Source organism: Lepisma saccharinum, chromosome 16 (assembly GCF_977018435.1).
Source record: "Lepisma saccharinum chromosome 16, izLepSacc3.1, whole genome shotgun sequence".
NCBI classification, from domain to species: Eukaryota; Metazoa; Arthropoda; class Insecta; order Zygentoma; family Lepismatidae; genus Lepisma; species Lepisma saccharinum.
In genome coordinates this window covers 30,468,718-30,494,982 of record NC_139244.1, presented here as the reverse complement: position 1 = coordinate 30,494,982, position 26,265 = coordinate 30,468,718, and the positions used below count along the sequence as shown (strand labels likewise).

The 26,265-nt window shown below is 37.9% G+C and overlaps 1 protein-coding gene across 1 annotated transcript in view; it reads left to right on the top strand.

Moving 5' to 3' along the window:
• LOC146000360 (dihydrolipoyllysine-residue succinyltransferase component of 2-oxoglutarate dehydrogenase complex, mitochondrial-like) overlaps window positions 1-26,265 on the top strand; it is a 52,011-nt gene that overhangs the window by 9,977 nt on the left and 15,769 nt on the right. The window contains exons 4-9 of the mRNA XM_083137914.1: window positions 3,457-3,527; window positions 6,825-6,896; window positions 9,011-9,066; window positions 15,971-16,079; window positions 20,748-21,135; window positions 23,908-24,106. Of these exons, the coding sequence (XP_082994040.1) occupies window positions 3,457-3,527; window positions 6,825-6,896; window positions 9,011-9,066; window positions 15,971-16,079; window positions 20,748-21,135; window positions 23,908-24,106 (895 nt within the window). The remainder of the gene's footprint in view (window positions 1-3,456; window positions 3,528-6,824; window positions 6,897-9,010; window positions 9,067-15,970; window positions 16,080-20,747; window positions 21,136-23,907; window positions 24,107-26,265) is intronic.

Below are 26,265 nucleotides of genomic sequence, written 5' to 3'. Positions count from 1 at the left end.
ACGTCCTCCCAACTTGGCGTCTTTCCTAGTTTTTGTTTGAGTCCATTTTATGCATAGATAAGCTGATCGAGACTGGATCCGAACCACTATGTGCCTCCGCTGGGAATCGAACCTGGGGCTCTTTGTAGTCAAAGGGCTTCAGGTACTTTTAATTCAAAATGCTGTCTTCATATCAGTCTATAAAAAATGAATTCTTTATTCTCAAGAAAAATATGTTGATGTGAACATAAATACATAATCCTACCAAATTTGATTTGTGTTTTGTAGTAATCATTAATTTGGGTAACACCCTAATTGCAATATTCATATATCAAATTTGAATTGATATGTTCCTTGCATAGGTATCGTATTTTCAAAAACTATAGTAAAAATAAGTAACTGAAGTAACACTGCTATCAAAATTACTGAATGACCGGAATCATGATAATAAATAACAGAATCTATTTTTTTTTTTTTTATGCAGAAGTAGCGCAAAAAGTAGCGAAATAACGAGTAGCGAACAGGAATAGCGTAGCGAGCTACTTTTTGGTAAATGTAGCTGTAGCTGTAGCGAAGCTACATTTTGGAAGAGTAGCTGTAGCTGTAGCGAAGCTACTTTTTAAATGTAGCTTTCTGATCACTGAAATGTGTCAATATACATTACAGTTTAGGTCCTAAGGAACTGACTGGCATTCATTGTGTTAAACAAGGTGTATTTTCCAGTCTCGTTAGACTATTCAAATGCGAACTCAGTGGTTGGCTTTTGATCTTGCCACTGAAGTACCCAGGTTTGATTTCCAACTGTGACAATGGTGTTATTTTCATCATTCATTGCCACAACTAGACAGGAAAGCAATGTAAAATAACACAATTCAAATGAAAAATATTCAAATTTTGGTAGGATAGTACAGTCATGGACACTTTTGGATTGTAACGATACCATTGACTTTCAATTGAATTGTTACAATCCAGGAGTGTCCATGACTGTACAACCATATACATGCTAATACACACACAAAGATAACTCATGTGTGCTGTACACAAACAGTGCTTTGCAACTTTAGCCTTCACCACTTTTAGCCAGTAGCTGAAACTGAATGAATAAGTTGTAAATTTCAAGTTATCTTATCTCCTCATTCGATCTAGGCATTGAGAAGACTGCAAGACCTTGAGATAAGAATTTTGTTTACAAGACATTTTCAACATACTACAGGATTACATTAGATTTGGCACACACAGGAAATGCACTATGTAAAAATTTCAGCGAAAAATGCAGGTTCGACCAGGACTCAAATCTGGATCTCTGGCGTACCGTTCCATTGCTATACTAACTGAGCAACCGAGCCAGCCTGATTTTTTTTTTTTTTGCTGATGCTGTTTAACCTGTGTGGAATCGTCTCTGTCAGTGCTACTGCAACAGAATCTATTGCTTATTTTTTCTTCAGCGTAGAGATGTATATTACATTAGTAATATTAGTAACAATAGTACGAGGGTTATTTTTTAAGTAAGGTCTGTTTTGCAATATAAACGAAGTGAGTAAATGTTTTTTTTTAAAAAAAACATGTATTTTCTGAATGTACATACACTTCTCTATTTTTCTACATAATTTCCGGTTTAAAAATTTATTGTAACGAACTAAGAGTTTTTGGATACCTTCCTCATAGAACTCGGCTGCCTGTGATGAAAGATAGATAGTTAGTTACTCACGGTCATTTTCACTTCTTCATCAGTGTCTAAACGTTTGCCACCCAGGAAGGTCTTCAGATGGCGGAAGAGGTGGTAGTCACTATGTGCAAGGTCTGGACTGTATGGCAGATGATCGAATACCTGCCAGCCAAAAGATTCGATCTGATGTTGAGTTTGAGCTGCAGCATGTGTCCTTGCATTGTCATGAATCAGTACGACACCGGTTGACAGCATTCCACACTTTTTGTTCTGGATTGCTCGACGAAGTTTTCTTAGGGTCTTAAAGTAGGAAGCTGAGTTAATTGTTGATCCTTGCAGCAAAAAGTCCAGTAACAAAACACCCTGCTTGTCCCAAAACAAAGTTGCCATGATCTTGCACTTTGAAATTGTCTGTTTTACTTTCACTTTGATGTGTTGCCCATCCGCCATACAGTCCATTTCATGGGTATCAAGCATTTAGACACTGATGAAGAAGTGAAAACGACCATGAGTAACTGGCTATCATCACAGGCGGCAGAGTTCTCTGAGGAGGGTATCCAAAACGTCGTTGTTAATCACGATAAAGTTTTAAACAACAAGGAAATTATGTACAAAAATAGAGAAGTGTATGTACATTCAGAAAATAAATGTTTTTTGAAAACATTTACTTACTTCGTTTTTATTGCAAAACGGACCTTACTTAAAAAATAACCCTCATACGTCTCATCGTTGGGAGGAACCAGGCAATGTTGACGTCTACAGTGTTTCGAAGGCAACAAATACTGTATTGGTAGCACTGACAGAGATTTTTCCATGCAGGTAAAACAGGGGCAGCGAAAAATCAGGCGAAGAGAGGCCAGCTCGGAAGCTCAGCATGTAGAGAATGGCATGATATGCCAGAGACCTGGGTTCGAGTCATGGTCAAACCTTAATTTTTCTCTGAAATTTCTATGTAATACTACAGGATGATTTTTATTATTTTTTTATTTTACAACATCCATTATTTATTAAATTAAATAAATCATGATTGATGAATTTTTCATGTGTCCAAGTTCATGAGTTGAACAGTAAAGTAAATAATTTCTATGGCAGTTGTAATCCATCTTAATAGCATAAAGTAAAGTCATATCCCTTAGATAATGGAAAATCTTTTCTAGTAGTGAGTGTCAATTGAAGAATTTAACACCCATGTCAGTCGCTGCACAGGGTGCATTTTTACTCTTGCACGTTGTAATATTAATTTGGGATATTGTCTGACAGGGGGAGGGAAGCAATTGATTTTAGAAAATGAAAAATCGATGGGAAGGGGGGTGGTATCAATTTGACTTGCAATTTTTCTGAACATCACATTAAGTCACAATCTTACATAACTGCCATTTTCAATCCTCATACCTGAACCTCATTAACCCTCTGTTAGACACGTGGGATATATATTGTGAGAAGTATACTGCACGTGAGTGCTCTTGTGCAGCTGAATGTTCTCTCTTTAGTGTAATATGATTTGATTTGTGTGTGTGTTTGGGTGACGAGTGTCATTTTACTAGTGGTGGTTGTTGTTATAATTGCATGCTGCAATCTTCTCTTTGTGTCATGACTTTCTTTCACTGCTATATTTGTTCCTGAAGGAAATGGTTTTAAGTAAGAAATGTTACTATTATGTATCCTTAGAAATAACTCATTGAGTCCGAGGTAAATAACTGATAAATTTGAGAAATAATTTGCCATATTGCATGGTCTCATTTCAACAAATTTATGCAAAACATTTTTAGACAATGTGCAAATTGTAAATTATTTTCCAAATTGATTTTCAGCTTGAATCTACAACAGAAGTCAAGGATCTTTGTTCTTTCTTCGAGGAATTTTCGGACATCGGTGATATTATGTGAGTACACATTCTGAAAACTTGTGTAAACTTCTGTGTAGCAAGTAAGTTACATTTTCATATTTTACTGTAAAACTTACAGTCAGAAGTGTTAGAATTTCTTAGACCTTGCTAGTTGTATGTATTGGGAGTACGAGTGTATGTATATATTATGGTGGTTCATGTGTGGACCCCAGAATTGTCATTTTAATAATTTTTGGAACGGCTGATTGGAGAGGCATCTGGCTATAATGCACTGTGGCTTTATTGCATGATTACAAATCACAACGGCACCTTTGATGTGGGAATAAAAGTGAAACACAGTCTATAATTAAGTCAAAGGGACTTACAACCACCTTCAGTTCACGTAAGGCTGCAGGCATTTTGAGGAAGACCCTACGATAGACCCAAATGAATGAATACATAACCTCAAGGAGGTATCAATGTGAGGAGACAAATTTTCTACACTTAGCTGATTGTGTGATATAGATTCACAAGCTTATCTTTAATTGGGGAAAATGGGTGTCAGAAATATTGACGTTGGGTCAAAAGGCATGTGAAAGCTACTCACATGGGATTATCGTGGACTGATGTCTGCATCAGATAATGATTTGTGACACACATTTGTCTATTGTCATACCCTCAGAGAGCAAACATTTTGGTATTTAGTGACTACACACGGATGGGGGAGGGGTGTAGAAGCCCAGAAAATCAATATCTCAATGTATTACAATCTTTTATACAAGATGTTTAATCCTACTAATGAAGTAAAATTAATTGTCACTATACGCTATGTAAATTAGATATTTGTAGGATTTCGGAGAGACCTTCTTCTCCCTGAACCCCCCCCCCCCCCCTGACTACGTACCTGTCAAAGACCCAGTATTCTGTAGGCAAGAACTCTGGATTGTCATACACATATTGACTCAGATTTTTCACAATGTCCAAATTGTTAGTTTTAATAATTCTTGATAGTGTACCGAGTGTGTCAACTAAATTAGAAAAGCTAGAATGTTGCCATTTAAAACTTCTGTGCTTGTTTTATCTGTTAAATCATTTTATGATTGGATCCACCATCATACAACCACCAGAGATAAGTACCAGTAACACCTAAGCAACTGGGAAAGTTCTTGACCATCATCCCTATAGTGTGGATCCGTCAACTTGTGGGTACTACAGTTTTTGAACGTTGAAAGCAGTTTTAGGCAGTGAGAAGTGCAGTTTCACACAATACATCATCTTCAACACTCCAAACCCACAAAATTCTATGCTCTCAGATATAGAATGATTGTGTCCATGTAGATCTGAATCTGTTTGGTTACCCGCAAGCATATCTTCATTTTCACAAGTAACCTTTAGTGGATGGGAGATTTTCAGGCAGGTGCTTTTCAGATGTGCATTAAGATTATTTTTTTTTAAGAAAAAAGGGGAAGGCTACTTATTGTAGAGAGTTGAAGTGAGAAGTGAAATTTTCAAACCCATTTCTTGTAGTTTTGCCACACAAATGAACCAATTTGTGTTCTATAAACTGCCAAACATTCAAAAATGTTAAGCATCAATTGCCAAATGGCATCTAGTTTTGAATCATGCTTCAGACTCTTCAATGTAGAGATTGCAGCTGGATTACCTGAGAGAAGAAAATTCAGTTTTGAGGCAATGATCATCCAGTTATCTATTAAGCCTTATTTTCCTGTTTGTTGTTGTTTTATAACTCTTCATTGTATAACTCTTGAAATAAATCATGGCCATGAACTGTTGTGTTGCATAATTTTTATCTGTCAGTTTTTTTTAATGGTCTGATAGTTAAGCAGTTAAGTTCAAAATTATGCAGATATCAACTTCACAATGATCAACTTCATTTGTTTTATACTCTAGCTAACATTTTTGTGTGTATATGGTGGTTAGCAAATTGTGTTGCTTGATTTCAATGGATGGAATAATACTTTAACTTCTTTCATTCATTTGATGGTTCACCGTCTTTATTACATTTAACCTCCATACTAAAGCAATTTAGAATAACCAAAATACACAGCAATAATTTGTAATCGTTTTCGAAATTAATTTTTGTTTGTGTATTTGTGTATTCAGGGTGTTCCAGAAGTCTTTGTCAGATTTCAACCATTTGATAACTGAAAATTGTTGAACATAGCTAGTGATTTTTTTGCATTATAATTGGTGACCCCAAAAATTGTATTATCTGTGATCGCTACTTCAATATGGGCTTCTTTAGTTGCTTGCAGGATATCTAGGTGGGGGTCAAATTCTCTCATTTTTCATGGAATGTATGTAGTGGCACACTGTACTACATCTGTGATCCTTCGATTCAGTTCTTCAATGTAAGACACTTGACGTGTGTATACTTCCTCCTTGATAAAACCTGCAAGAAAAATCCAATTGCATAGTGCCAGGAAGAGCGATGAGGAAGGGGGAGCTAGGGTGTTGGTTTATCATGACCAGTCCATGTATTTTTGAAATGCAGATTCAATAGTGAACACTGTAAAGTGAAATCGTCCAAGAAAGTAACGGTATCCAAATAACCAGGGCCCTCTTCAATTCTGCCCAAATCTAGAGTGAAGTTTAGTCTCTTTCGGAAATATAAACTACAGCTGAAGGTTATAAAGATAGAGCCAAAGCTTCTGATGCTTCACTTTGTGAACTGTTCTCAATACCCTGTCAATTTTCATGGACTTCACGGAAATGACACAAATTCGTTCGACATCTTCCTCATTTGTCTTCATTCTTCAGCTTCTATTCCTCCCAAGAATACTACTTGTCTCCATAAACTTGTACCAACCCTTAATGTTGGTCCCACCACTGTGAAGTTCCTTTGTTATTTGTATCTTAATACATGTTTTGCTTTGTATTGCACCTGTAAGCATACAACCACTACAGATATCTAGTGAAGTACACAGAAACTTGTCGAGTTAACAAAAGCAATGTTTAAATTGTTGTTTTAAATCCACTTCATACGCAGATAATCTAATCTGAACTTGACCTACGGTTTAAAGTGAGATCCGAACTACTGTGCCATGTGCCTCCACAGAGTATCGAACCTGGGACCGCTTGATTACAAGATGATGTTACCACTATGTCATCAGGGAGGCCTACAATTGCAATGTGAAATGCTGTCAGTTGGTATCCTCAGCTGTGAGTGATTGACTGAAATCTGTCAGGCTTCTGGAACATAATGTATGATCTATAAGTCAGCATTATGTTTGATACAATTGTTTTGAAGACCTTATAATATTATAAACCATTTTTGTTAGTGTGGCTCTGTTTTAGGAAAACATTTAATGTGTTTTTCTCTATACTTAACAGGCGAAGACAAGGTAGTTATGTGCCCTGCATTTCCAGAATCTGTAAATGAAGGTGACGTGAGGTGGGATAAAGGTAAGGTGAATTGAAATTATTATTTATTACAAAATGCTCAATGTAAAACATATCAATTTTGTAGCTTCCATGATCGCAGATCATGTTGAGTGGTTGACTCTAACCTCGCCACTGCAGGTTTCAAGTTTGAATCCTCGTTAGGGAATGGCGGTTCCTTCATCACCTTCACTATTCATCCTCATCATCTGTACTGTTGCCAGTATGGGCCCAGGCCCCATATTGCTTTATTGGCAAAATTGCCAAAAATTTAACGACATATATTTCTATAAATAATTCTGTGATTATTGTACAGTTCTGCTATTTTTTGTGAATATAAATGTATAATGAACGTAGTCTTGTTTTGTGCAGCAAATTCATGAATTTACAGTTGCTTTCCTGTGCAAATCCCATTACATTCCCGTGGTTACATGCAGAAATTCAGCAATGAACAATTTAGGTACATCATGAAACACTTGCCATTTGATATTGGTTTGGAAGAGTAGTGGTTATTGATGTCAGTTAATTTTATATTGATGCTTTATCAAGGTTTTGGCTAACTAACTCAATCTCTAGCCTTCTTAAACCCAAAGGTTCATGGTTGCAGCAACACAGGCCTTCCATCTGTCCCTATCTTGAGCAAGATCTATATACTCTTTTCCATCCCTACCGATTTCCTTTAGGTCCATCTCAACGTTGTCCCTCCATCTTCGTCTTGGCCTTCCTACAGGTCTCTTACCATCAGGTTTCCCAACAAGAATCCTGTGAACTCCTCTTTCCTCTCCCATTCGTGCCACATGACCTGCCCACCTAAGTCTTCTTGATTTAATTATTCTAATAATATCTGGACATGAATACAAATTATGTAGTTCTAAATTATGTAACCTTCTCCACTCACCTGTCTCCTCATCCCTTTTAGGTCCAAATATTTTCCTAAGGATCTTATTTTCAAATACTCTCAATTTATGTTCCTCTTTCAATGTAAGGGACCAAGTTTCACATCCATATAATACTACAGGCAAAATTACTGTTTTGTATATTTTAACTTTTAGTTTCTTAGATATTAAACGAGAAGACAAAAGTTTATGAAGAGAGAAGTAACATGCATTTCCTGAATTAACCCTACTTTTTATTTCCTCTTTAATATAATTTTCATTTGTTAATATTACTCCTAAGTATTTGAATTTGGAAACTGGTTCAAACGAGTTGTTATCAATAATTAGATTTTGATTATTACCTAACACTTGGTTTCGGCCTGTAAACATATATTTAGTTTTCTCTTTGTTAACTTCCAAACCTATCTCTTTAGCAGTTTTGAAAAATATTTTAGCATTATTCTTAATTGTATTCACATCATCCCCCAGTAAGTCTACATCATCTGCATATGATAACAACTGAGTCACACTATTTAATTTTAGTCCTTCTTTAGTTTCTTTTACCTTCCTAACAGCATATTCTAAGGCAAAATTAAAGAGCAATGGAGATAATGCATCTCCTTGTTTTAACCCATCATGAATTGTAAATTTGTCAGACACATTAATACCCACTCGAATTTTACTTTCTGTTTCATTGGTGCATACTTTTATCATACTAACAAGCTTCTTAGGTATTCCAAACTCTACTAATATATTATATAATTTATCTCTTTTGACCAAATCATATGCTTTTTTTGAAATCAATTAATAGCTGATGGACATTTTGATTATATTCCCACTTTTTCTCAAGTGTCTGTCTGATGTGAAAAATTTGATCTGTTACGTTTAAATCCACATTGATAATCACCTATAATTTCATTAGCATATGGTGTTAGTCTTGTTAAAAGAATGTTAGATAACTTTGGACTCAATCTTGCTCAATGACGTCACACTAATATGGTCCATTCCAGATCTCCTCATTTGGCACACCTCAGAGGAAACTATACCCCATGTTCGTAAATTTTAGAATAGTTCTTAATTTATATTCTTAAATTGTGCCGAAAACAGTCTCTGCACTAAGTTGTGAAAAGGGTAAGTGTCTTGGATTGGCCTGCAACTTGTTGTTGTCCTATTTTACCTTTAGCCATGCAGTTATAAATGAGCCTCAGTTTACATGCTTGCTCTCTTACTTTTGAATTTTATCTACGTTGCTTGTAATTTCAGGTGTGGGTGATGCTGTGGGAGTGGACGAAGTTGTAGCTGAGATAGAAACTGACAAGGTAAGAGTGATTTCCCTCTTCTAGTATTATTATTGATAGATAGGTCTAACTGCCAACTGTTACTCGTGTGAAATTTCGTATTTCCGCGTTGCACAATTTAATGGATATTTCCGATTAATTTTGAAGACACTCTTGTCTTCATTCACTAAGGGTATGGCATCTGGAGCAGAGATGGTACCGCATCAACTGTTAGTTAAGAATTACTTGCTATTGTAGTTCATTAAAAAAAGCCTTGTGCAGGAATTCTATGTTTGTGGAAATTATAACCTATGCTCTTAGAGTAATGCAGTGCGTCAATTTCGATCTGCAGCCGAGAGATTGGGAGAAATGTGGCGGGCGGCGCTGACGGAGCTGCCGACATTTGAGGCCTGTAATGCCCGCTTATTTTTGTGGACATCTTGCAAAACGAGCACTAACTTGTGTTATAACACGCAAAAGTTCTTCTGTAATTCTTCCAAGTTCCACCCTTATATACACAAATAAATACGCTTTAGAAATTATATTAAGAGCCACAGATAATACTCTGTAAAACATTTTAATCATAGTTTTGACCAGTAACGTTCTGCTTAAGTTTATATCCTTGAAAGAGTTTTGTGTCGATGGGGATCGTTTGGAGGTTTCGAATGTGCAACACTGTATCAAGATTACGCTGCAGACAAACCGTTAAAAGCTAATGGTGTTCGTGAGCTTCCTTGCAATCCGAAATCTCCTAGCTCAAGTTTTTTGTTCCTTCGCGACTACAGAGCTGTGAATATAGTGGCAGGCAGATGTAAACCAAGAGCGTGTTAATTTCGTACTGTGCGTAAGAGTGTTATTCTTGGTTACTTGCCGTTACTTGTTTGTGTTATTGCAGTGTGTATGTGTGTTGTGTCAGTCAGACAATTGGAATGCCAGCCGCAAGGTTCACATTAGAACAAAGAATTTTTATGTATGACACTTACGTGAAAACAGACTCGTGTCGAAACGTGTGTAGGCAATTTGTACAGAAATTCCCAGGCGTTTCACCTCCACATAGAGATACGGTTAGACATTTTGTCCTTAAATTATGAGAAACTGGATCGTTAAATTTTAAAACACCTAAGCAAAAACGACGGATTCTAACCGAAGCAAAACTCGATGAAATTGGTGCAGCGTTAGAACGTTCTCCAAACAAACCTCTATGCCGTGTTTCACAGGAGATGGGCGTGTCAAAATCATCAGCACATACAGCCACTAAGCTACTAAAATTAAAACCGTACAGAGTTTCTATAGTGCAAGAATTACGGCCCCCTGACAACGTAAGTAGAGTAAATTTCTGTAATTGGGTTTTGCAGAATATTGTAGATGGTATTGTTGATCCACAGTTAATAATTTTTTCGGATGTGGCATGGTTTCACTTGCGTGGTCATGTTTGTTCACAGAACAATAGATACTGGAGCACTGAAAATCCCCGAATAATACACGAAGTTCCGTTACACGATGCAAAAATTGGTGTGTGGTGTGCTGTAAGTGCCAAAAGAATAATAGGGCCTATATTTTTGAAGACACAATAAATTCAGAGAGGTACCGCACACAAATACTCGCGCCGTTTTTTCAGTTGTTATCAGATAATGAGAGACAATATGGGTATTTTCAACAAGATTCGGCCACAGCCCATACCGCCGCTGATTCTTTGGACGCTATAAGGGAGGTGTTTGATGACAGAATAATTTCAAGAGGTTTATGGCCTTCACGTTCGCCAGATCTTACCGTATGTGACTATTATTTGTGGGGAACCTTGAAAAATAGAGTCTACCGAAATAACCCTCATAGCATCGACGAACTAAAAGGCAATATAAGGGCAGAACTAGGAAGAATTACGGAAGAAGAACTTTTGCGTGTGAATCAAAATTTCATCAAAAGATGCCAGGAATGTGTGAATGTACAAGGGTCGTTCAAGGTTGACCGGGATTTTCGTACGTAAAAAATCGATGAATAGCCGGATCATGATGAAACGTGCGGGTGACGTAATGTATTCCTTCGCGAGTAACTAGCGCCCGGCTTGACGTATTTCGCGCATGCGCAGCAGTTGCAGCGAACATGGCGGCAAGCAGTGTGTCTGTGGCTGTGGAGCAGCGGTGTGTAATCAAATTTCTCGTGAAGGAGAAAGTGAAACCAGCTGAGATTTTCAGACGATTGCAAGCACAGTATGGTGAACAAACGATGTCGCGGACAAGAGTGTATGAATGGTTTGAGCAGTTTCGCGAAGGATGGGAGCTGGTGACAAATGAAGCGCATGGACACATTCGCCCGACTGCAGTCACACCAGTGAATATCACACGTGTTGAGCAAATGATTCTTGAGAACCGGGGAGTAACAGTGTGGGATATTGCTGCCGAGGTGAATATCAGTGTCGGGAGTATTGAGACAATCATTCACGACCACTTACGCTTCCGCAAAATCTGTGCAAGGTGGGTTCCCCGCCAGCTGACATTCGATCAGAAGTGGACACGCAGGACGGTCTGTGAACAGCTTCTGAATCGGTTTCGAGCAGAAGGTGATGAATTGTTACAATCCATCATCACGTGTGATGAAACATGGTTGCACAATTCAACCCCAGAGACCAAAAGACGCAGCATGGAATGGCGGCATAAAGGTTCCCCGCCACCCAAGAAAAGCAAAACGCAGCTGTCTGCTGGAAAGATCATGGCAAGTGTCTTCTGCGACATGAAGGGCATTATGCATGTGGATTTTCTGGACAAAGGGAGCACGATTAATGCCCAGTATTACTCCACATTGTTGAGTGGTGCTGTACGAAAGTCCATTCGCAAGAAAAGACCTGGGATGTTGTCTGGAAATGTCATTCTTCTCCATGACAATGCCCGCCCTCACACGGCCAATGTGACAATAACAACTCTGGCCGATATGCGCTGGGAAGTTCTGCCCCATCCCCCTACAGTCCAGATTTAGCCCCCAGTGATTATCATTTGTTTGCACCCCTTAAAGATCATCTGGGAGGGAAGAAATTCACGACAGACGAAGCACTGCGGAGTGATGTCCTCCAGTGGCTACGACAACAACCAAGTTCTTTCTACGCCAAAGGAATTCGGGAGCTGCCAGAACGATGGCAACGGTGCCTCGGCGCACACGGAGAATGCTTTGAAAAACTGACATAGTTTGGTGTTTCTTCTGCTACCTATTTCCTCTGCAGAAATAAAAGTCCCGGTCAACCTTGAACGACCCTTGTAGGTGGACATCACTTTGAACAACTCTTATAACACAGGTTAGTGCTAGTTTTGCAATATTTATATAAATGTCTGCATATGTCCATAAAAATATGCGGGCATTACAGGCCGCAAATGTCGGCACCTCCGTCAGAGCCGCCCGCCACGTTTCTCCCGATCTCTCGGCTGCAGATCGAAATGGACGCACGGTATAAGCAATATAGGAGAATTGGAAAGTACATACTCTTATTTAAACCCTGATATTGGTCCGTACTTTCACATTGTTATGATATTGTACAAAGTACAGAAAATTCTAATTCGTTCATGACATTTGAATATCCTGTGTTAATAAATGAAAAAATGCTAACTCCTTTAACCCTATAGACAATGTTAATATTATTAATCCGAGTTGTCTTAATGTAGACAAAGCAATAATTTTCCTTAAATCATATTCAAAATTAGCACCAACCCCAGCTATAAATATTGTTAACCACAATAGTAGTAGTAATACCCTGCCAAAAACAGTAAACATAACTATCTCCCCCAAAACGAATTGATAAGTAAACCCCAGCAGTAACCAAAGTAGAAGAATGAACTAATGCGGAAACCAGAGTTGGGGCCGCCATTGCTGCGGGCAGCCATGCAAAAAATGGAACAAAACTGTGCAGTAGTTCTGAATAGTTATAAATGGTAGATTGTATACCGTATTGGTCTTAGAGGATTTTCTTTAATATGTACACATTGGATCAGAATGTTAAAACTAAAATTACTAAAAATCATTTTGTAATATCATATTGGATAACAGTGAAAAAATGCAGTTTTGCATAATTTTGTGGATATTTGTATTTTACATGCAAGGGTGAGGTTAATTGTTAATTATCAGGCATATCGGTATGATTGTGGAAAATTTTACTGATCTCATATATCTATAAATAGCCTATAATTTAGTGCAACACTGTCATTTTGTAATGATCTTGAACATCAACATATAGTTTACTTACTCTATATTTTTTGCAAGGTAAATGGTTGAAATACTTTATTAAAGCAAACTCCTTTGCAGTCACAGAAGAATAATGAATCGGTTATGTTCTTCAGGGAACATTAACAATTTTACATCTGATCTACAGAATATTGGTTATCGGTATTGGTACTTTATCGGTATCACTACATATGCCATGTTGTGCCACCATAGTATTTTTTTTATTTTTCGTTGAGGTGATGAGGAGGAATAGTGATTAGATGAAGGTGATGAACACTCATGCTCAGGCTGGGACCTGAACCTTGAATCTTTTCTGTTGCACCAAGGTAATTAGACAATAAAGGTGAATCTCAGCAGTTTATATACCCTATGCACTGCCCTGATTCCTGAAAGTAACGACTATTATTGGTGAATAAAAATAAACCAATACTTTCCAACATTAATAGCAATAAACAAAATTCCAGTATCTATATCAGCTCACCTTCAGCTTTTGCTTAAATCTGAATCATAATTTGTATTTATAATAATACTAAAACAATTAATAAAAATTAGGGATAAGACAGATTAATCGGTACTCTATTGGTATTGACCAATATAGGCATATGGGTCTATCAGTTTATTGCTAAAAATTTCCTATTATTTTACCGATCCATCTATAAATGCCTGATAATTTAGTGAAAATTTTGTGGACAATCTCAGTGCCATAGTTTTTAAAAAAGCGAATGTCTAAATATGGAACTACTTCTGCATTGCAGTCACTTGAAAACATTCATTTTTTAAGGAGGCCAATAAACTATTCAGGTTCATGAAGGATCCTTTGGAATTTTATATCGGATCAGTAGAATATCGGTTATTGGTATCAGCAAATTTTATTTTGGTACTTAATCTGTATAGGCCAAAATTGCATATCGGCCCATGCCTAATAAAAATATAAAACCTCGTGGTGGTACAAAATTCATATTTTGTTCTTGATTATTTTTTTTTTTTTTTGTTCATTATTTTTTGGGGTTTGTCCTTCATAGCTACTTCAGATCCTGTAAATACTTTAAGGTGTATCAAATTTGTGGTAAGAGTACACTACCGACAAAAAGTTTAAGACCACCATGAAAAACGTCCAAAAAATCAGTATGGAGTGTTGTATGGAACCAACGGTTCCTCTCCAAGAAAGACGTTACGATGATACACATGGAAAATACAATGTAGTCTAGTTTGAACCTCACAAGGCACGAAACCAATTTTTTTTTCGGAATGTGTAGCATGTGGTTGACAAAATGAGAAGTGACAAAAACGTTGCTGAAGCTGGCAACATTGCAGCTGTGTGCGTGAAACCGGTCAGTACGGTAGCCAGTCTCATGCGCATGCTTATCAGTGGCTCAGGGTCAGGCGACATTGCGAGCCCATTATTGTGTGTAAGGTGTGCAAGGTAAGTGGAGCTGTGTGAAATGGCCCGTCATCGTGGGGAACAGGCGATTTCGGTTGAAAAGCGTGCTATGATATGTGCACTGAAAAATGAAGGTTATTCGGAACGCGAGATAGCAAGAAAACTGAATATTTCAAAGACTGGTGTTCATTGTGCATTGGACAGATACCGTAAAACAAACAGTCATGTTGATCGTGCACATAGTGGAAGAGCTCGTGTAACATCTGTGGCTGACGATAGATATATTACAGTAACTAGCAAACGGAACAGGCGCCTAACAGCACCAGTCATCGCTGCTTCCCTGAGTAACAGCAGAGTGACACCTGTGTATGTATCAACGGTGAAGAATAGGTTGCGTGAAGAAGGGCTGCATGGCAGAGCAGCTGCTAGAAAGCCATTGTTACGATGTGTGAACAAGACGAAACGATTGGCCTGGGCTAAAACGCACCAAGGTTGGACTGTGGATAACTGGAAATGGGTACTCTGTACCGACGAATCCAAATATGAATTATTTGGCAGCAATAGGCGAACCTTTGTGCATCGAAAGGTCAGCGAGAGAATGAAAGAAGAGTGTCTTGTTCCCACAGTGAAACAAGGGGGTGGAAGTGTAATGATGTGGGGATGTTTTGCCGGAAACCAGATGGGGGACCTTCATAAAATTCAGGGAACATCTATTGGTGCACCATGCCACCCACTCTGGTCGTCGTCTTGTTGGTAATGGGTTTATTTTTCAACAAGATAATGATCCCAAACATACATCCAAATTGTGCATGCGGTATTTGGAACGCAAGGCAACAGCAGGGGCAATAGTTCTCATGATGTGGCCACCACAGTCTGCTGATCTTTCACCAATTGAACTGCTATGGGACCAAATCGATAGGGACATCAGGAAGAAGTTACACAGCAACACTCAACAGGTATGGGAATTTATCAATGATGCCTGGCGTAACATTCAACCATCTTATCTGGACAAACTATTGCAGCGCATGTCACGTGTTTACGCTGCTGTCATTAAGGCCCATGCCAGACATATTGATGAAAGCAAAATATGAGGTGACATTAGTATGTATAGTGGATGTACCTATGGCATTCTTACATCTGTTACTTGTACATTAATTACGAAATACATTCATTTCTACTGATTTTTGGCACTTTTTCCTGGTGGTCTTAAACTTTTTGTCAGTAGTGTACATAAGAAATAATAGAAAATCTTGAAGTAAAAAGTGAATAATTCTTATAAAAATGCACATGAAAATATTGATCTTGCTTTCCTAGTTTCATTGCAACTTACCTATTATATGAGTATTTTTTGTTTTCATACAGACGGCAATACCTGTAATGTCTCCTGCCAATGGTATAATAGAAGAACGCTTTGTTGAAGATGGAGCAACTGTAAAGGCTGGGGATAAGCTCTTTAGGTTAAAGCTCACAGGTGATATTATCAGCATTATCAATGTTTTCTAATAAGAAGTATAGTTTATATCCATGACTTATTAATTAAAATATGGAGGTGAAGTTATGATGCTATAAGAAATAGTCCAGTGTAATGTGCCAAATAAAATTACCTGCTTAAAATTTTCAAAATCATGTAAACTACCTGAGGATTTAAGCATCTTTTCTTCTCACGTCATTGCATTTTCTTCAGTCATTTACAATGCGACAAGTCTCCTTGTTCATTCTATTTAAAATCTCAGGGTTGCTACTGTTAAGTTTGTGTTCTTTGTGCTCTTTGATATTTCGGAGTATGGAGTAAAGAATAAGACTAGAGTTTAGACACAAGCAAAAGTGTATAATTCACGAACAATGTAACATAATTTGTATAAAGAACTTACATTATGGGATAGATGCTAGATGTCTCATCACAAAGGATGGTATAGATTTTGCTACATACGTATTGGAAACTAGATAACGGAAAACTGACGTTAAACAACATACAATAATATGCAAGGTCTGACGCACACTGTTGCAGATCAGGCCCATCATAGATGCGCGTAGATGATCAGTCGGTACACAACAGATACGCGTCTGAAAAACCTGGAAAACTGGAAAATGTCAAGGAATTTGGCTTGTCAGTGAAATGTCAGGGAATTTTGCAATTGTCTGGAATTGACGTGCATTTTGGAGTCTGCAAGACAAAAGAGTTGCAAAATGAACAAGCGCTTCACTTCCACTTCTGGATTCGGTTATTTATCCAAAGTGTGGCTTACTCTAGAGTGTTCACTTTTAAATTGAAAAAATATATAACATCGGTGGCTCAGTCGGTAACGCGTCTGACTACCATGCTCAAGGTCCCGGGTTTGATTCCCAGCCGGTTCAAATCCGGGAACTTTTCTAACGTTGGAAGCGTCCCCGGAACCCACCCAGCATCGAATGACATGGGTACCTGGGGGGTAAAGGCAGTAAGGGGCATGATGCTGATCACATCATCCCCACTCATGACTGGATCAAGAAAGTGTGGGGCGTTACCCGTACACCCCAGGCCCATAGCCAGACAGGGCCGGGGGGGGGGGGGCTGAGCCCCTCTGGAACTGCCATCAGCCCCCTTGACATTAGGTAAAACTATTTTGTGCAATTAGTTTGCAGTGAAAAGTGAAAATGTAGATAGCAGATATTATTTTGCTCACAACTTTGGTGAAGTATAAATTCACAAAACATGAACAACAGCTATTACATTATTTATCTGTACCTTCGTTACCCCTGTTGCGACCTGACCTTCCTTTTAGACAAAAATCTGGGACTTTGATGGCATCATGTAAATTCCCTCCACATCTGCATCAAAGGTCAACAGATTTTGGGAACGAAGTGGAGTTTCATTGCTTCGGCCAGGGGTAGAATATACAGTAGGCAGTATGATTGAATATTTGTCAGTGGCATAGCGTTATAGTATGCCTATACGCCCGGCATTCCCTGATTTAAAATTTCAAAAATACGTAAATGCTGTAAATATAAAGTAAATCTTGACTAATTTCATATATATTTGACATTCATGGCATTATAATAGCTATTTTTTGCGATCCGCTTGCAACACTCCATTAACAACACTCGTTCCAGCATTTTTTTCAATGCCTTTCCTGGCCAGACGCCAGGCAGGTTCGGCGTAAAGGACTCTATATTCCTTGCTGCCTTTCTGGAGGGAAAGCTTGGATCTCTACAGCACGCGCGCAAATGCTCTCTCGTATGCCAGCGTACGGAGTGAGGGCTACGGTGATTGGTTCACGTGACCCTTCCTGCCTTCTGAAGCAGACGAATGCGGTAGAATTCCTACCCAGTTCTTCACGCTCGTGCCACATCGTGCTATGTGATGCTACAATACACAAGATTGACTGACGTAACTTTACCAAACTCAAATATACTATTTCTTAATGACCATTGCATTGTATGATTTATCGCACGAACAGCGATGTGCATTAAAAACTAAAAGATCAACACAGTTTTTGTGAAATAAGTTGGTGAAGTCCTCGTGGTAGAAGTTCAGCCTGTGCTTGCTCTACCACTTAACCTGCAAAACTATTCTTTTTTTATATTATTATTATTATTATTATTTCGTTAGTATCTAACTTCTTAATATTGTGTCAATGGAAATGTTTAGCATTCATCTGAAAACTCTTGACATCGAATGGTCTGTGGACAAAATTATTTTAAAATGTTTATCACCATTCCAAGATGCAATAAACAATGGTCTGAATTACTAATCGGCACTGTTACGTCAGTAGAGTGTACGATAGTTGGATCATCCACCCACCTCCGTGTCAGAGTGTTTTGCACAGCGTGCCAAGACGACAGAGGTCCCTGGTTCGAATCCCGGCGTTAGCACGGGTGTTCTTTATGAGTGTCCCTTCATCAACTTCATAAATATCATCACTCATATTCATATTCGCGGTTAACCAAAAGTGAAAGAGAAGCTAAGTAAAATAAACCAAATCAATCAGTAGTTGGATCATCCAAAACAATGATGTCTACTGTTGTTCAGAGGTGCTGTGATTCTGGTAGGTTTTCTAATGACTTGCGTCATACCGAAAAGTATAAAACACCAGAGTTCAAAACATTTGTGGCATAGTGAAGCATCTCATTTTCTATCTAAAACATGCATAGATGATGTTTTATTGAAAACCCAGCTGATTTCAGGCAAATAAACAATACCTGTGGCGACTAATTCCATAAGTAAATTATTAAGCAAAAAAGGGCCGACCCTTCCTTCGGACTTGGCGTTCCCACCCGAAATGACCATGCTACGCCACTGAATATTGTAATTTTTTTTTGTGTGTGATTATAAATATCTGTATCATCAACAGCAGTATGGATTGTGTAGTAAGGGATGATTTCAATAGCAGTCAATTAACACTTCAAGTGATGTTTTTGTATATTTCTAAACATTATGTAACTTATTGACCCCCCTCCCATACACACACATAATTTACCTTCATTTTACACTGTTAAACTTTTGAAAAATTGACTTTGTTTACAAAGCCCCCCCCTGATAACCTGTGAGCCCCCCTGGAGATCAAGTCTAGCTACGGGCCTGCTACACCCCCTATATGCCTTCATGGTGTGGTGCTAAGCACATAGGAGCACTTTACCTTTTTTTTATATAACATCAATATCAAACGGGATTGGTAGCTGAACATGTAGCTCTTGACTAATATGAATCTACCAAATGTTTCTGGTTTTGAGTTCTGGCCTGGGCTTGACTGTTCCCCTTTTGAGTCTTTCTTCATCAATTTCTGTTTATCGCTATTCATTTTGAGCATCATAATTAACCAAATTTGGCAGAAAAGCCATGCAAATTAAATTATCCAAACAATTTTTTATCTTTTTTCATTATTAGTTCATATTTCACGTTGCTTAATATGTTTGCTGAAAAAAAGATTAAGCCCAAGTGAAATGTTAACTTTTATGTAGCCACTAACCAGAAACATATTTGTCAGTTGTGAAATAATGGTTACTTAGCAGTACCTTCAGTTCCAACTTAGCCTACTTTGTACTCGAAATATGAAGGCAGATCAAATTGCTGCTAATATGTGTTCCCAACATAAAATTGAACTTGAGCGAGTGAATTTCACTTTTTTTCTAGCTGCACATTTCTGTACAACCAATGTGTTCTAGTAGAGAGATATTTTTGTTGTCTCTTTGGGAGTTGGAGCTCTCATGAATGGTTTGTCCTCTTGCCTTGTCATGGATTTGATTAGGGGGGGGAAGCTCCAAAAGTGTGGTGTTGGGCCAGCAACATGAGGGCATATTTACCTGTTACATAATATGGTGGTATCTGCACATACTAACAACAAAGTTCCATATTTAATTTTAGTTTCTTTCTGCTTTCTTCACTAAAGCATCTCCTTGTTTTTGACAATCGTGCATTTTAAATTTATCAAACATACTGTTACCTACAGGCTTGGTAAGGTGTACTCTTACCCAAACTCAACTAATATATCTTTTAACAGAATCATATGCTTTTGATGGACATTATCACATTTTTTAGAAGGAATAAAGAGAGAGATTAGATTTGACAAGACGACAGTGCCTGAAATCCATTATTGTTAGGTGTTTCCTTTTTCAGAATAGCACAACACTACACTGAATATGTCATCTGTGACAAAAATGTAGAAAGTAAGACATTCATTATTAAAATGTGTTTAAATATCAGAATTTTACTGTCCCCAGTATTGATTCTGATATCGCTGGCTGAATATTTTCGTGTTGTATATTCATCATCTGCACTGACTTTGTACGAGAGCTGATTCACTTTCGATGTATGTGGATTTGGAATACACTACAAGATTTGTGCAAACATTTTATTAATGTTGATAATTCACACCGTTCCCGTTGCTTTGGAAATTGACGCATTAATCTGTAAGGAACATGATAATGTCCTCAACTCCTCTGTTGGAAAGTGGAAATATGACAAAACAGTGTTCAGCCAGTGATATGACATTTTTGGTTGATATTTGTACATCATAAGTCAGACGTAGTGTATTAAAAACACCTCCCTCTGCACTTCTGCCATGTATGCTTTAATGGAAAGTGTGTATTTTTGTATATTCCTTGAAAACTATGATGTTGTAAGAGAACTTTTGATTTATTCCATTTTAATTTTAAATTTCAGGTGATGCACCACCACCAGCTGCTGCACCAAAGAAGGAAGCTGCCGCACCTCCTCCCCCTCCTCAAGTGGCTCCTGCAGCTCCTCAGCCAACTGCCGCTGCACCACCACCACCACCTTCCCCTCCATCAGCTCAAGCCCCACCCCCTCCCCCACCACCACCACCAGCTGGCCCTATGTCATCAATGCCTGTGGCTGCCATACGGCATGCACAAGCCATAGAAGCTGCCACCGTTAAGCTCCCCCCAGCGGACCCTACAAAGGAGATTTCTGGAACACGAACGGAGCAGCGGGTTAAGATGAGTCGTATGAGGCTGAGAATTGCTGAGCGTTTGAAGCAAGCCCAAAATACGAATGCAATGCTTACAACATTTAATGAGATAGACATGGCGTAAGTAGTGCTTGCTTTGCATTTAAAGTGTTGACAAGGATCTGCACGAAGTACGTACTTACTATTTTAAATATAGTAATGTTTACAGTGATTCAAAAGCTGTGCAGCTGATCCCCATGGCTGAGTGGTTATCACACCATGCATTGATGCCAGGGGTCCCAGGTTCAAATTCCTCTCTGGACAAGGGTGTTCATTGTTCAGTTTCTTCATCAATTTCATCATATCATCAGTCATCTCATCGTTCCAATTAGCCAACTGTAACAGAAAAGCGGATGTAAATAACAAAAATCCAACCAAAAGCTGTGTAACCATAACTTGGATCATTAGTAACATGAAATCCATGAAAGAGAACACTTTTTTTTCATTACAAAGCATTGTTCCTTGAAATTCTTTGCTATACTTTGCAAAACAGTATGAGTTGAAGTGTTTTTCCCTCAAACCAAACTATTGACAAAAAAGACTTACATAAAAATTAATGTTGTGGCATAATTCAAGCACAAAAATTATTGTTGTGGCATAATTCAAAGTTTATTAGTTGGCATGGGGGGGGTGCTGGTTGGGGTGAGGGGAGAATATTGATTATGCATGCAAAAAAATACATAGTAATTTGGCATAATGTAATCCTAAGTCTTGCTAGACTTACAGATATGGGGCTTATGGTGCTAACATTGCTGAATAGCCCTGAAGGCACAGAGAGGGATCGCTGTTAAAACAAATGTTGTTGTACACCACACAACCACTAGGGAGAGGAAGTGAATACCCTCCTCAGTCCAGTCATATCTTGAAGTCTGCAAAATTCCACGTGATACACTTCCTAGAAATTACCATAAACTATAGGCTAAAAGATTAAAAATCAGCAACTTACGTGTGTGAGTATGAGATTTTTCGTACTACGTTTCGGAGGTTACACTACCTCCTTCTTCAGGTTGAAACGATGTTATTCAGACACCTGACATGGTGCCTCGTCGTGAAAGTGAAGGTTAAGGATTTAGGTTAAAAAGTTGCATGAAGGACACTTTCTAAAAAAGAATATAAATTACACATCTAAAACCGCGCAATACTATAAAAAACAAAAGAACGTCCAAGGCTGAAGTCGGCGAACTGCCGACCAGTGCTCGGGGTAGGCGAATGCACGGTGTCAGCCCGTACCTGGGGAAAGAAAACTTCCCCTCCTCAATCCTTCCAAACTGGGGCTCGGGAGTCACCAATCCAAGGTGAAATCGACTTCCACCTCGGCGGCTTTCCTAACCTCAGGAGTAACACGGAAGCCCATCTCGTCCCTATTCACTGCGGCTTTATCCCATTTTTTAAAGAAATTAACCCAGCCGTCTTCTAAATTCCCATCGTCCCTATTAAGTTTGTTCCAATTTTTCGCGCATATATAGGCAGCTTCATATACGTTTCTGTCCAATTTATCGCTTTTTGCGATGTGTAATTTATATTCTTTTTTAAAAAGTGTCCTTCATGCAACTTTTTAACCTAAATCCTTAACCTTCACTTTCACGACGAGGCACCATGTCAGGTGTCTGAATAACATCGTTTCAACCTGAAGAAGGAGGTAGTGTAACCTCCGAAACGTAGTACGAAAAATCTCATACTCACACACGTAAGTTGCTGATTTTTAATCTTTTAGCCTATAGTTTATTAATTGTGAGTAATTCGCACATTATCAGTATGTAGAAATTACCAGCATGCAAAATGAACCATTTTCATTAATTTTACAACATTGTGGGAAGAAATTGTTTTTATAAATCAATTATTGTCTTATTTGAAGCTATGAATGTTTTAACCTTTGTTGGATAGCTAAGACAGCAGTAATCCCAGTGCTTCTATAATTTTATTGGGGGTATTATTATTAAAGCTTGGTGGATATGATATTATACCTTAAGGACAGCTGGGATTACACCTGTCCCAGCACAATGTGGTGCCTTTTAAGATGTTTCTTGAAAACAGATTATATTTCAGTCTGTTTTTTGTTCGTTAATATACATACAAAGGTATGAGATGTTAAAATTACACAATACAAATGTTGGAAGTTTCTCAAAAGCAAGTTTTGGTTCTGATTGGTTACTAATTTTAAGGTACAGGCTTTTTCAAATGCACAGGATCATTGAATGAAAATTATTCATTGTAGAGAGTTGAAGTTCTTTTATTTTGGATGGAATGTGTAGGGCTTTCACAGGAGGTACAGTGTTGACATTCCAATTTGATACTGGCACAATTGGAAGGAGGAAAAGAGTAATGTTCTCAAGAAATCCTCTTTTCAGGGAACCCCTGTGCCTCCAACATAAATATGAAGTGAAAAGAAATATTATGTACCTACAATCGTGCTAGGTATAGTTGAAAATGTGATCACGTAGTTTAATGTAAAAATAATGTAGTGTAAAAATAATGTAGTAGGCAATAGCAAAAACTAGCATTGGCATCTGCTCATAAGATTTATTCAAGCAATGGCCAAGTAACCTAATGCAGTTACTTCTTCCAGTAAACCGTTTTTGGCTGATATATAGAGATCTGAAATTGTATTTGTCCCTTCCCTATTTACATGCCTATGTTGATTTATACCCATGTCATTTCATTTGTCTGATCCCAAGTACTTTGGTATCTCGATACAGTATCAAGATTTTTGTATTTCTTGAAAGTGAATACATGCAGCTTATATCAATATATGTCTTGAGTTTCTTTATGTGCTCATGCATTGCCTTTAGGAATGATCAGTAATACTTCGTAGCTTGATTAAAGAGAATATCACACAGTTCTTTTCTTTTCTAGACCTCTCATGGAGTTCAGGAAATCTCAGTTGGAACCATTCCAAAAGAAGTTTGGCGTCAAACTAGGTTTCATGTCAGCATTTATGAAGGCATCTGCATATGCCCTTCAGGATCAGCCTGTTGTTAATGCAGTCATTGATGGCGGTGAAATTATATACAGGGATTACGTGGACATCTCTGTGGCAGTAGCAACACCAAAGGTAATTCATACATAAGAAATGTGTTGGCCACTACATGTAATATTGTAGTATAAGATAAGCATATCTGGTTTCCACATATTGAATTGGGACCATTCTTCATCATGTAGTCTAATCGCCAGGGTAGTTTTTTCACACCCGACATCACTGCAGCATGGTGATGTTTTTTTTTTTTTCCTAGAAGCGGAGTACTGTACAATACTCAAACTAGTTAACTAGAACTTTAAGTTGAGTTCAAAATGCACTAACATTCTGTACCTACAGGTTCATTATTGATTTTAACATAAAAATTAAAGAACAATTGTTGAAAATATTTTTGTTTTTCCTGTCTGCTTACTTTTAGAGTTTACATTTTCACATCACTATTAAATACTTTAAACAGAAACACAAGTTTAGATGCTTTCTCTGTGCCTAATCGATTGCGTAATTTTCAATGCACAGGTCCAAATGATGAAAAGATTCTTTCAACACTTGCTGAAGAAGCCTGTGCTGTAAACAACTGTTCAATAATGGGAAAAACTTTGTCATTAAATTTATCAATGTAATTCTTTTGACTTTTTCACCATTCGTAGGGTATAACCTGTGATGTGACTTTATTCTGAAAAAATAACTTGAAAATGTGAGCTTTTTGACTGAAACTTTACAATTAACGGAAGAACTGAACTTGATGGATACTTCGACTTTACAAAATCAAATGCTGCTTTCTTTTCTTCTTCAGTTAAATCAAGTGATGAATTCTTTTCTTTTGCATCCAGCATGTAAGCTAAAAAATGTGCTGGTGTTAGAGCCATATTATATCTTTTTTTGAATTTTAGTTTCATGTGTTTCTCATTTGTAATTCCAATTTCCACTTGAAGTTTCTTCCACACACGTACTGACTCAGAGATGGTGCAGTTGTTTTTCTGTACTTCATCAAGGGCAGTGACAATAGGCTTTAAGCGATTAAGCATGTCCTCTAGATTCCGCTTTAATACAAAATTGGAAACTTGTGTTTGCACTGCTTTATCAATAGTTTCACAATTTTCTTCACAAATTTTTAACAGCCTTTTAGATATGACTCCAAGCAATCTACCATGGTATTCCAGCGCACTTCACTTTGGAGAACAAGTTTTGGGGCACCAGATTTTCTGTAACATGCATTAGCAAAATGGTTGTTTCTGAAGTACTTTATTACATTTAGCACATGCTCTTTCACCTTTGGAAACTGAAAGTCATTTGCTAGCAGATTTAGTACATGTGCTGAGCAACCATAAGTGATGATATCCAAATCTTCGTAATTTGCAAGCAAATGATGCATTTTTGCAACGTTGGCAGCATTATCTGTAACAACAGAATGAACCTTGCACTTGAAAGTCTTCCTCACATTTTTTAATGCTGTTAAGAGCCACTTCTGCCAGATAATCGGCAGTGTGAGCATGAACAGATGTGTCAATTGTGTCCACTAAATAAACATCCCCTTCTTTGGTGGTAACTGTAAGGCATATTACTGGTTCATTGTTACATTTGACCAACCATCAAACCCAAGGCAACAACTTCGATTTTCCAGAATAAGGGAGCAAGTTTCCTTTTCTTCATAAATAGTTTCTAATAAAGACCCACTAATTTCTTTTCTGTTTGGAGGTGTGTAACCTGGGCGAAGTTGTTGCACAAGTCACACAAATTGAGGATGTTCAACACTACAAAAAGCAGTATTTGTTGGGAATATAAAACGAGCTACTTGCTACATATGAATCCAATGTTTCAATTTTTCTCATCTTGCCCTCAGTGTATTCTGATTTATTTGCAATCCTCTCATTAGAAGAAGATGCAATAGTGGCTGAAAAATGAGTGGATGTACTTCAAATACTATCTGAATAAAAAAATTGATGTCTGCATTACATAGGCCTATGATATACATTCACATTTTTTAAAAAAATGGTAAGCTACTTGGGCTACCCAAGTTGTTGTTTAATCTTTACAAAAGGTACAAGAACATTTTCAGCCGGACCCTGTGGCTGAGTGGTTAGCACATTGCACTGCGACACCAAGGGTCCCGAGTTCGAATCCTGCTCGGGCTTGGTCATTTGTGAATGTCCTTTCATCATTTCATCACTCATCCCCATATTCGCAAATTAGCCAAGAGGCACAAAACCAATAATAAATCAATCAATCAAGAACATTTT